This window comes from Drosophila subobscura, chromosome U (genome assembly GCF_008121235.1).
Source record: "Drosophila subobscura isolate 14011-0131.10 chromosome U, UCBerk_Dsub_1.0, whole genome shotgun sequence".
Lineage (NCBI taxonomy): Eukaryota > Metazoa > Arthropoda > Insecta > Diptera > Drosophilidae > Drosophila > Drosophila subobscura.
Window position 1 is genome coordinate 23826266 of NC_048534.1, and position 16076 is coordinate 23842341.

The window sequence follows — 16076 nt, forward strand, 5'->3', positions numbered from 1 at the left end:
CTAAAACGCTGAGCTGGCATCTCTGGCAGCGGCACAGCATGGCTCTGCCTCAATTGTGACGTCATCACCGCTCGTCCACACTCTCTGTTGTTACATACTTTTGTTTTTTTGTTGTTGTTGCGCTTATAAGCGGTCCATTAATTTGTTGCTGCTCTCCCATCTATCGCTCGAACGTGTGGAATCCAATTTAATTGCAAAACGCCAAACAAATGGGAACACAGCACAAATAAAAGATGTGATTGTGCAGTGAAACAGTAGCTGTTAAATGTTAAACAAGTCTCAAGTGCCGTGGAATCACTATTAATGATGACGCGCTCCAAGGCAACAACAAAAGCTGGTGAGTATGAGTGGGGGTGTGTATAGATTGTGTTGGATGGTGTGACGTGTACGACTTGACATTGAAAAGTTAATTGCATTAGACGATTGCAAAAATGTCTATTGGGTTCACTTTTTATGCAATGCACGCACAAACATGCACAGAGAGGATTTATATGGAAGAGCGTAAGAGAGAATAAGAGAGAGATTTCCAGCAGTGTTTGCCTTGCTACAACTTGTACATGAAGGGTATGATGTTTTTCAGTAAATGTTTGCCAGAGCCATTAGAAAGTCAATAAAACTAGTCTTGGAACGTAGCCCAATCACTTTTTGTTGTTCTTCTCAGCGTATCATTTTAAATCGGTCAACGTCGCATTTCTAAATACCATATGTGCATAAACATCAGCCACGTTATCTTTACAGAGTATCAAAGCATAGACCCGAGCAGCGAGCATTCCTTTTATGTGTAGCGTTTTTGTTGCTTTTTCCTTGTGTAGTTTCTGGCGTAAAAGCGAACGGAGCGAGAGAGAACAAGAACTGCTCTCTCATTGCGCTTGTTTTGTCAATTCTCCAAAACGCGTCGCGTGCTCCACACACACATCCACGCTCACGCCACCCACCCACCCCCACGGCCTACAGTCTGCTGCTGTGGGGCTCCGTTCGCAGTCGCTGCCGCTGCTGGTAAATTGTAGTAAAGAGAGCTCCAGTCCAGCCATTCATCGTTCGTCACTCACTGCCTGCTGCTGTTGCCTGCTGGCCCCTGGCTGTGTAGAAGTTTTTCCATTTTCCTGTCGTGTCGAGGATACAAAATTTTTGTGCAAAAAGCAGTTGCAACATTTCGTAATTGTGCCCCCTCCGTGAACCTCTGCCCCAGGCCCAAAAGGAAAGGAGAAGCAGGCGACCCAAGTAAGTGTAAAATGGATTAACGGTGAATTCTCTGTCCACTATTTTTTGGGCATTGCATTGCGTGCAGCATGCCACTATTTCGAGTGTTTGTGTGCGATTTGTGTATAAAGTGTAAGTGTGCAAAATGTTATAGAAGGAAAAATTGGAAAAATCCTTGTGGAGTTGCAAGCCCAGTGCTAAATTTAGACCTGAAGCAAGGCTGCAACACGCAGTCGCTGCGCTGCCTGTGCCTTTGCCTGCTGCCTCCCCGAAGAACACCCACACCAGAGTGGAAATTGTCGCCACATGCATACGTCAGACGCTGCTCGCTCTCTTCTGTCTTCTGTTGTGTATACGTGTTCGCTTGTGTGTGTGTGGTATGAATGGAACAAAAGTACTTGCTGCTGCTGATTCTGCTGCAGTCGCTGCCTCTCTGCCAGACTTTGTTCTCTCTCTCTCTCTATCTCTCTCTCGCTCTGAGTGTATATGTTTGTTAGGGGAGGGGGAGCTTCGGATAAACGATGCTCTGCAAAAGCCGTTTACGTTTTGTGGCACGTAGTGTGTCGTAGTATTTTCCCCGTAAATTGAAAGCAAATTGAAAGCGGATTGCACAATGGAATCTGGAGGGGGCAAAGGGGTAACAGAAATAAATAGAAAAATGTGTAAGGGAATACCAAAATATATGAAGAAATACACCATACAGGAAAAGAGTAGAAAAATATTTGGTGAAAATACACGAAACCGAACAAAATTGTAGAAAAACTACACAACAAATGGTAAAAATGTGGAAAAATACACAAAATATGGGAAAAATGTAGGAATGATAAAACAAAAAGTAGCAATAGTACCAGAAACCAGTCTCCTCCTCGTTGCACGTTGCAAATTTCAGTTGCAGTGGCCTAGCCGCGGCGGCCATGTTCGTGCGTAGTTTTCCATGCCATGTTTCCACATTCGGCGGATCGTTGTATTTTTTTGGTTTTTTGTTGTAGCTGCAACTCAAAACAATTTCTCATATCATCATTGCAACGAGTTTCGCACGCTTCGTTTTATTTGGCTTTTTTGTTGATGTTGCACGAGTAGAGTACTCGTACTCTTCTCTGGGGCTCCACATTACTACGAGTCCCCGGGTATGTGTGTATGTGCCTGCCACAACCTGCCCGCTGTTGCTGCTTCTGCTGCTGCCTTGGCTTCTTCTTCTGCCTATAAATACTAAGGTGCGGATCAAAAGTTTAAAGCAGTACATAATAAGAAAATATATTGTATATTTTTAGGTTTTACGATTTGATTATGTTACTAATCCGATTCCCCCGATTGCCAAAGAAATGAACAGACTTCAAGGTCAATCTGTGAATCAAATCTCCCAACGCAGAGTCCGATTATATTTTTAGAGTGACTTCTGTCACTCGCGGCTTAGTACACTTTATTAGTCCCTTTGTTCGTCGCGATTAAGAGCTGTTTATTTATAATTCCCACAAGAATCAAATTTAAAACTTCTGTATGTGAAGCTTTGTAATGCCAGTTTTTATCAAAAGTTAGATATTTACATGATTATACAGCGCAAACATTATACACATTGAACTGAAATTGGGTCTTAAATGTGTCATTCATTTCGTATTCCTATCAAATATGTTTTATAGTCGTCGAGATAAGAGTAGAAGTAAACAACCTTCGATGCGAGAGTGAATGAGTAAACATTTATGGTTTGTATTCTTTGCAAAACGACACCACAGAAATATACTGACAAGTTTCCCGCAACTTGAAAGTGTGCTTTTCTTATGGCACGCACCTTATGAGGTTGTTGGGGGCACGAGTTGTGCGCAAAACCAAACACGATGCCTCTGCTCTGGCCTGGTCGGGCCCCACAAACCAACCTAACCCTACACACCCCCTTCTCATAATCTTATTTCTCTCTCTCTCTGTCTCTCTCTCTCTGTGTTTCCATCTTCTCCCTCTCACACACTCGCATTCAAGTAAGTGCACTGTAGTGTGCCCGGCAGCGTTACCAGACTGTTGCAATTGTGGGAATGGGAAAAGAATTCAATGAATGGGAAAACAATGGCATACAAATGGGTACAATTTCAAAGAAAAGTATACCAAGAGTGATAATTTGTTCAATTAATTACGAATAGTATGAATGCATTATCAACCATCAATTATTGTGTGCAACTTTGTTGGAACTATAAACAATGGTTTCATTTTAATTTGGTCAAAGTTCAATTGCCTATAATCTATTATTTCGTAAGGAAAAGATTAATGTAATCTATGAAGTGGCATTTTGAATAAATTATTCTCAAATGGAGAATAATTAAATGAATTTAAAATGAATATGTATTTCCTATTTTGGAATCACATATTTATATATCCTAAAATTTGTCTGGAAGAACATTATTCGCACCCATCTGGCAGCCCCGTGCCATGCCGCTGCATGCCGCCTACACACACCAACACAAACAGCCGTGCACACACACAGACAGAAACTGCAAGTGAGAAGAGAATCAGCGGATGCGCCAGGGGTAGGGCTCTGGACAGTGGGGGGGCTTGGGGCAAGCTCCAGCGCCAGCGCAGAGATTTCGAGAGACAGTGTTGCCCTGCCACATTGTGACCATAATTTTTCAGTTTGAGCGCAGCACTAGCCGGTGACGGGCGAAGCGATAGTAACACGTAGTAACTATAATCCCAGCCAGCCAACCAAGAATCCTGGCGTGGGCGGACACAACCGTTACAAAACCGTTTTTGCTAGTGCAATTTGGACGCTGTTTGTGGCATAGAAAGATGGACAGAAGGCGAGAGAGAACAACTAAAGAAAGTGAAAATGGAAAATAATGAACTTTTCTGATTGCTGTGCGAAAAAAAAACAGAGACACCACACAGTCAGACACGGATACGGATGGGACACGCACACGTTGTCCCTTTTTTTTGGATTCCTGGTCGTCTGGCTTCCGTTATACGAAAATCAATAATTCCGTGCTGTATAACTTACGGCGAAAGGTGCGCGCTCGCATCGGACTCGCGTGGCGTTCGGCTCTTCCCGTTACTGCAGTCGGGTCGCCATCGCAGTCGCAGTCCCCTCCGGTGGGGGTGGGTGGCGGGTGTTACAACAAAATTCGTACAACCCATAGTCCGCGTGGTGGAGGCGGAACGTGATTGAAATATTTGCACAAAAAGGAAACGGCGCTTACACTTTACACGCGCCAAGCGCCCAACAGCGTAGGCGGCAAACGAAAGAGAGAGAGAAACAGCAAGAGCAAGAGAGAGAGAGTGGGGAGAATTGGAGCTCGTACTTTGGTAGAGAGAGTGCAGAAAGAGAGCTGGAGCTCGTGCTTGACAGAAGAGAGAGAGATTGAGCGACTCTCTGCCGTTCGTTCTCGTGAATCAGGAAGCAGAAGACCAAATACATTCTGCCCCATGTGTTGGGGACATAGTGGCCAGTGGGAGCAGCAGGGAGGGACAGACGAGGCATAGAAAGAGCGTGTGAAACGTAACGGGGCAAAAAAGTTGTAGTATGTAGTAATAGTAGAAGAGAAGCAGAGAAGAAAACAACAAAACACATATACGCGCTGCGCTGCCCGCTGCTAACGTTGAAGTTGACGTAGACGCTGACGTCGACGGTGACTGTGACTGCGACTGCAACGTAGTCGTAGTAAGTTTTTTCGCCGTAATTGTGGGAGTGTGTATGTGTGTGTGCGTGAGCGTGTCGGTGTGCGTGTGTGGAATGTATAATATATACCATATAAAGCACATAGCGAGAAATCATGATAAAGTTTGTCAGGCAGAAAAATCGCGAGAATCCAATAAAGGCATCGCAAAATTTTCTTCGTAAAAAGGTTCGATATTGGAAATACCCTTCTGAATACGCGACATCTAAATAATTGGAACATTTCTCCCCGTCTTATTCCCCGCAGCGTGAATCGAATGACTCTGGCACCGAATCGGATGGTGAACTCCTCGATGTGGAAAAACAACGTCACTTAGACGTGGATATGGAAACTAGTAAGTGCGACAGAGCAAACCCGTTTCTGGAAAGCAAATTTCCAAATTTTTGGACTTAAAATGTTTTGAAATGGCCGAAATAGACACCGTCTCGTAAAAACCGGTTACGCACAATTTCGTAAGCTTAGAAATGCAATCGTAAAACCAATTTTGTCACTTGTTTTTTTATTTTTACCGTGTTCCACACTGTTAACAATGAAATCAACAACTAATTACCAATACAAAATATTTTAGAATCACTTTAAAAACACATTAGATTAGGATAAAATTCCCTTTAGATGTTGGTTTACTGTTGGTTACAAATGATGTATACATTTTTCAACACTGGACATTTTCAACACGTGTTAGCTATTATCATAAATTCGCGAATTAATTTGTATATAGATTTTAACAGAAATGTCTTGTACTTTTGTAGCTGTCGCTGGCCAAAAACCAATTTCTCCTGCAATGATGTGTCACCACCAGACAACGTCATCATGCGCCCATCTCATGTACGATCAGCACAGCTCCGAGGAGGAATTGGAGGTGATCAATGGGCCATCGACGGTGGCAGGCCATGGCACCACGACCGTAACGGGCGCTTCGTGTGCTTCGCGACTCTCCAATCGTGGGTGCACCTCCTCCCTCGACACGGAGGCGCCCTACGAGGAACGGGCCACCACATCCAACTCGAAGCGTTCCAGCTCAACGCTGATGGTGGAGAACCGCAAACGGTCCCTGGCCCACAGCTCCGACGATGAGGTGAGTATGTGTGAGAATATTGCAAGGATTCTGATGTCTGATCTGTGGTCTTTGCATTTGTTTTATAGTTACGCAATTCGCTGGAGCCGATATTGACGCCCGTGAATTTTCGCACATCGCCGCCATTGGAGGCATTCAAGCCAAATCGTAGCCATATGATGTTCCGCTCCACAACGCCACTGATATTATCGGAGGCCAGATGTGGCATCGAAAATATTAAATTATGTGATAATAGTGTAAACGAGGAGAATGGCGACAACGGCGGCGGCGGCGCCAGCGGCGGTGGCAATGGCAACCATAGCAAATGCCCAAAGTTGGGCGGAGCTGTGGGTGGTGGCAACGAGAACGAGCCCAGTGTGATCAAGGCGTGCAGCAGCTCTTTGAAGATGAGCAACAGCAGCCACCACATCTATCAGCCGCAGCCCAAGTATAGTTTCCACTACAATAGCTCGCGGAGTAGTCCGGCCAGCACCACCGGCCTGGATATGGAGGTGCGCTCGGTTAGTCCCCCCGCGAAACTGTTCCACTGCGCCATTTCGCCCAGGCGTCGTCCTAGTAATAATTCGGGTGGTGGTTCGGCTACAGTGGCAGGCACAGCAGTCCCAACCACATCATCATCGACGGGAGCAGCAGGAGGCACATCATCATCCACAGCAGCTACATCTACACACAATGCTGCCAATGCCGCAAGCGCCGCCGCTGCCACTCAGAGACTGCAGCGACCGCATCGGCCGTGTTTAGATTTTGATAAGATGCAGCAGGTGAGCCTCTAATGCAGAGCGCGCTAACAGCGAAGAAAAGGATCGAATGGAAAGGGGAAGGGAAAAGGCAAATCAAAGACTTTTTATACGAAACAACAACCACAACCACAGCTACAGCTACAGCTACATCTACAACAAGAACACAAACTGCAAATAGAGACAGCAACTGTACCTAACGGTTAAGCGCGGCCCAGCTGATGCTTGGCAGCACTGGCCGCACGATTAGGAGCGCCCTCTACACGATCAGACATCGCGTCTCAAGGCAAACACAAAAAAATACAGAAAAGAAAACAGCAACAGAGACAGAGGAGAAACCAGCAACACAACAGCAACAGCAAGAATAAAAATATCATCAAATCAAATTATATAAAGCTAAAGGTAATTCAAATTTTAAATGCAAACAAAACCTAAAATTTACAATAGATGCAGCTATTTTTTCACAATTTTAAACTGAACAAGAAACAAGAAACAAAAAAATCGTATGAAAAGATCTGGCAGCAGAGCAGAGCCGCGCAGAGAAAAGGAGGTGACAGCAGCAGTCGGGGCTGTGTAAAGAATGATTTAAGATTTAGATGTAGCAACTACAAAAATTGAGAAAATCTGCAGAATTCTGTAAAAGAAAAAAACCAAAACTGTAAACTGTAAACTGTAAATATTGTATTTGTGTGGGAAAACCAAAAAAACTTTTGAAGAAATTGGCAAGCCATGAAAAGAGAAAAGGAGAAAAACATTTTATGAACTGTGGAAAGATGAAAGTATTTTAATTTTTTTAGTAACCAAGAATCTATGTGGTGATGTAGACAGAAGACTCAAACTTATAAAACAAAAGAAAAGAAAAGAAATGAAGAGAAAAAAAGAGCAAAATTATATTTCTATAAATTGAAGAAGGAAAGGAACTGTGAGCGGTTAGAGGGAGCAGAGAAAGTGAGGAAAAGACAGATTGGGGAGTGGGGAAATAGCGTAGCAAACACTTGGGACGCAGAAAAATAGTAACAGTAACAGCAACAATGTGAAGCAACAATAGCAACTAAAAGAAAAATCAGTAACACAAATACAGAAAAAAACAATGAAAAAACAAAATAATAATGAACAAGGAACCTTTTGTATGATGTATGTATGATGAAACCGAAGGCCGATACAAACTGTCCAACCACGACGGTTGTAAAAACAGTTAAATATGTGTGTTAATGTACAACATAAAATAGCAAGCTATTTTATAAAACAATATTCTAATTATCCACAATGTAAGAAAACCGAAAAGAAGAAACAAACAAAAACAGAAAACAGAATACAAAACCAAAAAGCTGCCATCAAACCATCATGCATACGATTAAAGCTCTTCAGTTTTACCAATATGATTGATGATTGATGAGAGGAGGATTGATGACTACAGTAAACGCAACAACACACCACACGAACAATTGGCAACTGTTTGCAGGCTCATATGTGTATTAGTAAAGCATAATTAACATTTTCTTTGTCAACTAAATGAAGAAACAAAAGCAAACGCAAAAGCGAAATGCTGCAAAATAAGCCCATATTCAATTTAAAGAATACCAATTTAAAACAAAAACTAAACAAACAACCAGTAAATGTGTGCATCCATAGCAAAAGCAAAAGTAACGAAAAAAACATAAATTTTTAAGTACCATATATATGTAAAACCAAGACAAACAAAAACAAAAACAAAAACGAAGAAATATTCAAAGTAATGCTAATTTTAAATCATATTTACGAACAACAGGCAGGCAAAATTTCAGTTCACTCCAAAAACGTAGTCGCAAAATGTTTCGTATGCTAATTTTTCAATAACCATACCATCATACCCTCTAAAAGAAAACAAAACAAAAATAATTCACACACACCATAAGGATCCATAGACACACACACACTCAGAACACTCAACCTACCAAAACAGCATAATCCACACCACCAAGACACCAAGAAACCAAGAATATATATAAAGATTAATAAAGAAAGAGTAATGGAGAGAATGAACCATCAGGCAAAGTTAGGATCAAGCTGGGAGAGTGCAGGATACTGATACTAGGAATGCAGTTTTCATAATTTTTAATTAATTATTAATTAACACAAACAGAGGAAGACGAATGGAGAATGGAGAATGGAGAATGTGAAGAACGATCATCATCACTGGATGAAGATGAACGATGAACAGATCAAGAATTATATTATATATGTATAACAAAATGGAGAAATGGAAGATATCATGGACTGAGCGTACATTAAAGCAGGAGAGAAGAGAAGCATGTGAAGCAACCAATACTAGGATTTTAGTTTATAAGTTCTTAAGAGAGAAATATTGTGAAATAACGAATTATGAAAGGAAAGCACACACAAATCTATGGAAATGTATGGCTGCTGGAGCAAGTTTATGTTGAATATTTTTGAGAAACAAAACAAAAAACTGAAGATAACGATGAATGACGAAGATGAATGATAAACAAAAAAGAGAAATACAAATTATGTTGTAAACAAAAAGAATACAAAGATTTCATTGAGTTTAGGGCACGTTGTCAGGCGACGGCCCCAGACACTTGTGTTGTACATAGTTACATTAATATTAACGATATATATTTAATATATATATACATGTATATATATACAGGCATATATATATGTATATGTATGTATATGTATCTTACTCATTAACATCTAAGTCGATGAACGGTACAAGTGCAAAAAGAGAGAAAGAGAAAAATATTAAAAAAAAAAGGAGAAAAACAGTGAAACTTTTGAGTAAAACTGAAAAAGGAAAAATGAAATGAAGAAGACAAGAGAAAAACATGAAAAATAATAAAGAAATGCTCTGCAATAGAATTTCGAGTGACTTGTTTTTTATTCAACTGCCAGCTGGGGAGACACCAGCAATGTGTGGAATGTCTGGGGATGTCTCCGAGCGAAAGATTGGAACATTTACGAGTAAAAGCCATGGCCCTTGTTTACGTATTTGATATTTACAAATTGCGTGGTTTGGTACAAACATCTTAGGATTGTTAGTTAATAATTTACTAGTACAAAAGATTATGCTACTCATAGATGGAGCACACAAAAAATATTGATGCAGCTTCTATGTGTTGTTTATTCTTTGCTAATACTATTTTGAAGAAACCTTGGCACAGCAGGGCTATAAGCCGAGAATTTCCTGCTCTGATTCGTCGCACAGGGCGTCAGACTTATGTTTACGGTTGGCCACCGCCACCACCTCCTCCTCCACCTCATTCTCATTTGGGATCTGGTCTTTGATTTGCTTCAGCTTCTTTTTCTTGACTTTTGTGGCGGGGGGCTGACTGTTTCTGGCCGGATCGTGAATGCGGGAATGCCGCTTGAGATCCCCCGAGACGCGAAACCGCTTCTGGCACACGTCGCATTCGTGCGGTCGCTCTCCCGTGTGCACCTTGACGTGGCTGAGAAGGTAAGAACTTGCACGAAACGTTTTGTCGCAGTACTGGCAGGCGTAGTTCCGTTCGCTGGTGTGGATCCGTCGGTGCAGCACCAGGGAGTACCTTCGGGAGAAGCTCTTGCCGCAGAACTCGCACATGTGGGCCTTGATGTCGCTGTGTCTGGAGATGATGTGGTACTTGAGATCGCCCCACTGTCGGAACTTGTAGTCGCATTTCTCGCACTCAAAGGGCTTCACCCCAGAGTCTGTGGAGGGAAAGCAGATTTAAGATGAGTTTGTTTTTAGTTGGTTACTCTCTCTTACGCGTTTTCTCGTGTGCCGTGAGCGCACTTTGGTTGTAGAAGGATCTTTCGCAGCTTCTGCACTTGTGCGACCGCTCCTGGTTGTGTGTATATTGATGATATTTGAGGGCATTGTATGAATTGAAGTCCCTGTTGCATTTCTCACAAAAGTGTTTCCTCCTCGCTTTGCTCGGGGAGTCGTCGCTGGGACTTGTGTCTATGCTCTCCATGGCATAGCCATCGGTAACGTCTTCATCCTCTCTGTCGATTTCTTCACTTTCAAATGGTGAGGGCGGTGCGCTGTCGTCGGGCATTTCATCAGCCTCCAGTTTGTAGGCGGCTTCGTGTAGAACTAGCGGGGAACGTCGCAGCTGTTCAATGGCCGAGCCAGGCGGCGGCGCAGGAGGTGGAGCCGGAGACGTACAACACATTGGTGGCGCCACCAGCAAAGGCTGTTCAATCCCCTCGATGGGTTTTTCCAGCTTCTCCATTTTGACATCATTTGACTGCTCTCGTTTGCTGGCATTGAGGAAATCCAAATCCATCTGCTCCGCTTCATTGGGATGATCCTCTTTGAGCAGCGGCGTCGGCCCTTGCTCCGCTGATACTGGAGGCGGCTCCCCAGGCAGCAGCAGGCCCGGGAATGTGATGTCACTGAAGTTGTTGTTAAACCAGGGCGCTCGTATCGTGGCAGTGCTTAGCTCCAGATCCACCAGCTCATCGCAAGTGTCCTCAATGGACACCTTGTCCACCACGTTGCGTATGCCCTCGAGCATGTCCTCCGTGTCACTGAACTCCACATCATCCACAACGGGCACCACAACGTTGACGTTGGGCGTGCTGCTGCCAGCACCCACTGAATTCAGTTTGTCTGTGGCCTCGCCATGCATGACCATATTGACACCGACATCGTTGACATTTACAGGCACTCCCACGCCCACGCCCACGCCCACATCGTGATCCACATGACTAATGGGATGAAAGTTCTCAAAGTTCAGCTGAACATCGTGAAAGACTTGATCCAATTTGGCCTGCTCCTGTTGCAGCTGTAGGGGAATAGGCATTAGTCAAGACCTCTATGGGACAGACAGAAACTCACCTTATCCTGTGACGACAGACCGCACATGTCCAGTGGCTCCTTCTGCTGCTCTTGCTGCTGCTGCTGTATGGGCACTTCCAGTCGCTGCTCCATGGCCATTGGTGGCTCATAATGCTGCTTGAGATGTGCAAAGAAATCCAATTGTGTGTGCACGGCATAGCCACAGATCTCACAGCTATAGAGCGCGGCCGCTCCGACGGGCACATGCTGAACGACATGTTTGTGCTGCTGCTGCTGTTGATGCTGCAGCTCCATCTCCGCTTCGATGTTGCCCTTGAGCTTCCTCGAGATGCGCTTCTTGTGTGGCAGCACCTTGCGGGCATTGGTCGTCAGAGCATTGTGCACATACAGCAGATCATCATCGTCGACAGCGTGCAGACCCGTCGAGACATCGATGGGCACTGTGGGCTCTATGGCGAGGGCTGGGAAGGCAGGCTGCGGCACTTGCTGGGACACCACCGGACCCACTACACTGTCCCCCGACGAGGACTCGTTCACATGTTTATTCACAAACTGGAAAATTGTGTTGTGAAAATTCAGCTCCGGCGTCAGGGCATCCTTCTCCACGTAGCCGCCAGTCCCATCATTTGGGGCATTCCCTGTGCTGGTGGTCAGGTTGGTGGGTCCCTCGGCTTTGGGAAACACGCCCGTGTGATCGATTAGATCCATAATAAAGTGATTTGGATCCCGCATTAGCTCCGAGGCCAGCAGCGTCTATTTATAGGATACACACCGGAAAAGCAGTTAAATACAGCAATTACACTCCAGAATTCCATTCCATGTACTCACGTGATCAATGTACTGCTGTGCATCCACTTCTTTGCGCTCCATTTTGCTTGTTTAAAACGATAATTCATTAAATTCATTAAATTCGAAATGTACAAACAAAGTTGAGCAGTGTGACCGCGGAATTATCGATAAAATATTCCGACAGACCCTCGGAAATATACCGAAAAATATTGTCGTTGCGCCAAGTGCTGGCTAATGCAGAAACTTAGCTGGTTCCGCAACCAGCAGCTGGTCGCGGAGTTTAAAATTTTGTTTTGCTCTTCAGTAACTCACCCTGAACGAGCATATCGCTCATAAAATCAATTATGTGCCCATAGATTATGCTCTCAAAGTCCAAAAATATTCCCTCGTAGCTGCAGTCAAGTTCGACTTTAATCAGTGGCGCCCCAGATGTTGATTTCAATGGACTGATGAAATGCGGCAGCTTGAAGGCGTAGAGCAGTCTGATGGCCCTCTCAGTCTTGAAGTTGTTGGAATTAATAATTTTGAAGCCCTCCTCCTTGAGCTCCTTTGGTAGGTTCTTGAAATAGTTGTGACGATCGCCCATTGGGATGGGCTTCGTCTCGTATTCGTATTTTTTTATTAGTTCACGAAATGTCGCGAATTTGCGTTTCCTTTCCTCTTCATCCTCGAATTCTAAGAAGTTTTTTTTTGCTTTGTGCTGTCACTGCTGTTACATTGAATGACAATTCGATTTATTTTTAGTGTTGAGTAATTGTTAAAGAGTGTTGAAAGCTTTCCTATTATTATTAATACGGAATTGGTTCTACCATTAAGCTAAGAGCCGCCTTCATGGATCTGGTGGAAGACAATGAATGGATTAAAGTCAACCTTAATTTATTGTAATTGCAGAACCAAATGTTATCCTCCTGCACTTATTCCAGCCCATCCTACTCCACCAATACCATCCCACCTTTTTTTCATTCGCCAAAATGTAAAGTTTTCGCTTAGTTCCAATCACGCTACATAAATTTCTCTTGAAAAAAAAGAACTTCACCGAAGAGTGCAACATCAAAGTATAGTTCTTTCGCTCCTTGGAAACTCTCACTCCGAGAGTGGCTGTCAAGGTGCCTCTTGGTCGATTCCTCCACAGATACAGATTCCAATGTTATTGTTATGATTCGATGGAATTCGTGTGCGTAATTTTCGGATTTTGATCTAAACAAGAGCCGTGTGATATTTATTTTTACACACCCGCCAGACCACAGCAGAGTCTACAGTCAGTCACTCCAGCGGAGAGCAGATCAAAGATATATTGTCCAATAATTGTTTATTAAACATAAAAAGACTTAAGGCTGTGGCGAAGTGCTAAGCAGCCGGCGGTCGTCACATGGGATTGTCGAAAAAGTGTTCATAAAATTTAATGGAGTTTTTGCGGTTTGTCTGCCCGACAACCGAGCATTCAGAAACTATAAATATCGACTGGAACATGTGGCTCAACCACTGACTGGGCTCCCAAATTGGTGCGCCCTAAGCCCTCTGATCCCGTTTACCATAAATATGTTGATATATCACTGAGCAGGATTAGCTTCCTGTTTGCATCCATCTGGAGATCGCGGCTGTTCATGGGGCTAGGGATGGAGTGGAGGGGAGCATACGTACTTGGGATTATGTGCCACTTAAGAGTGTGGTATACAATATTTATGGAGTGTTAATTTGTAATGGGAGCATTTATGGGTGTGTTCTGTTGTTGAACTTTATGCTGCACCAATTGGCTGGGCAGGGTAGGAACTACTGGGATTTATTTGTGTGGTTTCTTAGAGTTTCTTTCCCTCAAAAAGTAATCATCTAATCCCAAACATTTCCAGATGGTTTTCGTATTCTCTGATCATTTTTTGATCATTTTTCGTGCCTTCCACTGCTTCTATTTCAATGCAATATTTTTGTGTAGCATATAAATATTATTTTTTCATTAGTGGAAAATGCAAATTGTTTGCTTTTTGGCTCACACATTAGTAACGCCCACCAGCTGCGATCCCCTGCCCAGTCCAAGCCATTCCCATCTCTATAGAGGATATTGCTACCTGCCTTCTCCTGACTCTTCCCTGCACATTTTCCGTTTGTTGATTTTGCTTGCTACCATTGAATTTTGTTTGTTTTTGGTTTAACGTTTGTTTAAAATTTTATATAAATAAATAGCAATCATTTTCCATGGTTTTCAAATATTTTTCACAAATACGCAAAGTCAATATTTGCACATGGCAAAATAACACAAAATAATAATAATAATAATAACCTGCCAATGGAACGTAGAAAGGGATTTTAAACCATAAAGCAGAAAAGTATTTCCACTGATTCGTTCCATGGATATTCAGCTACAAATCCTGCACGAACATTTGACCAAATTAAATATATAATTCCCGCTCTTGAGGCCCAAATCCTCTGGCCTCAGCTCTTTAGAGAAGTTTGTGCAACAAAAAGCAAGCAGCCAAAAAGGACTGCGGCTGTCAACATTTTGAACGAATTACATAGTAAATATATGTATGTATGTACATACATATGTATGTATACATATACCATACATAATGTCATTATTATCATAAGCGTGCTTTTTTGTGGATACAACAAAAGCAGCAGCAGCAGCAGCAGCGGCAGCAGCAAGTAAGTTTTGTAAAAAACAGAAGCACAAGGACCCTCGCTCTCTGTCTCGCTCTCTCTGGCCGGAAACAAGCAAGTGCCCAAGTGCCTTCTTTTGTTCTTCGTCACGTACTGCGGTACTGTGGGCCCGTGCCCGCCTCCCCCAAATGTAACAAAACCACCTTAGCCATAGCCAGCGCCATACGGAAGCAGGAGAAGGACCAATACCAGGAGCAACCTACCGCAGCTTCGAGTTTTTCGCTGGCGCAGAAGAGGAAGCGGAAACAGCCACAGGACACACACAGCAGCAGGAGCAGGAGCAGCAGCAGCGACAGAACCAGCACCAGCCACAGCAACAACAACAGACTTCATCAAGTGCTGTTCGATCGGTGGAGAGTTTGCCTGATTACCTGTAAGCACTGCCAGGGAGTAGATTGGGTTTGAGTGTCAGTTGGATGTAAGGAACAATATTTGTAGGGTAAGGAATTATAAACGAATGGTTATAGAAGGAAGCAAGAGTTGGTTTAATTATTAACTCCATTAGAACTTCAATCCATAAACAAGAAAACTATTCCCTCTGCATAAACTTCAAACTTCTGTGGTATTGAGAATCAATTACAGTTGCTGGGTATCTCCCATTCGAATATTCTCCTCCAATCTCCTTTATTTGTTTTGCTCGTTTTTTTCATAATTCTCTTTGCGTTTGGGCTTCTCGAGTTTGTCGCCTTGCGGCTCCAAATTATAAAACAAAAGCTGTAAAATGTATGAAAGTGGAAAAACAAACAGTGGAACAGACAACACCACAAGCTCAGACTCCTTTTGGATGCCATCCTGCTTCCCCTTCCATTCTCCCGCTGACGGGGGTGCCGGGCAGCACTGCTGTTGTTGCTGCTGCTGCTGCTGCTGCATAAATATTGTCAACGACTACAGCAACAGCAAACGGTAGGAGGACCAGCAGCAGTCTGGGGCCCACTGCCACACCCACTTTCCTCCTTCCACCTCCCACAGCTGAGACCATTCTCTGCTCACGTTTTTTTGCTTTTGTTGCTAACAATTTTGTGCTCATCTCAGCGAAAAATCTGTTGACGCAATTGTCACGTGCTGTGTTATTCCGTCAGTTTTTTACGCTGCTGCTTCGTGTCCTGCCAAAAGGATGTGGCACGCTCACTTGTTCCTATAGTTTTATCCACACACATACACACAGAGGCTCAAGTATA

At 43.4% G+C, this 16076-nt stretch overlaps 2 protein-coding genes across 4 annotated transcripts; one reads left to right on the forward strand and one right to left on the reverse strand.

The window, feature by feature from the left end:
- Positions 1-187: 187 nt before the first annotated feature.
- On the forward strand, positions 188-6983 carry LOC117901083. 3 transcript variants are annotated; one of them, XM_034811707.1, is made up of 4 exons: positions 188-337; positions 5103-5190; positions 5606-5931; positions 6000-6983. In XM_034811707.1, the coding sequence occupies exons 2-4, from the start codon at positions 5181-5183 to the stop codon at positions 6702-6704; spliced, it is 1041 nt and encodes a 346-aa protein (XP_034667598.1). In that variant the 5' UTR covers positions 188-337; positions 5103-5180; the 3' UTR covers positions 6705-6983. The 3 variants fall into 3 exon arrangements, with proteins under 3 accessions (XP_034667598.1, XP_034667596.1, XP_034667595.1); XM_034811705.1 differs by lacking the exon at positions 188-337 and adding an exon at positions 1008-1221; XM_034811704.1 differs by lacking the exon at positions 188-337 and adding an exon at positions 4789-5024.
- A 2558-nt stretch (positions 6984-9541) lies between these two features.
- On the reverse strand, positions 9542-12405 carry LOC117900783. The gene is made up of 4 exons (XM_034811264.1): positions 12283-12405; positions 11494-12207; positions 10417-11440; positions 9542-10358 (listed from the first exon to the last, which is right to left on the reverse strand). Exons 1-4 carry the CDS (start codon positions 12322-12324, stop codon positions 9838-9840), a joined length of 2301 nt encoding a protein of 766 aa, XP_034667155.1. The 5' UTR covers positions 12325-12405; the 3' UTR covers positions 9542-9837.
- Between the last annotated feature and the right edge of the window lie 3671 nt (positions 12406-16076).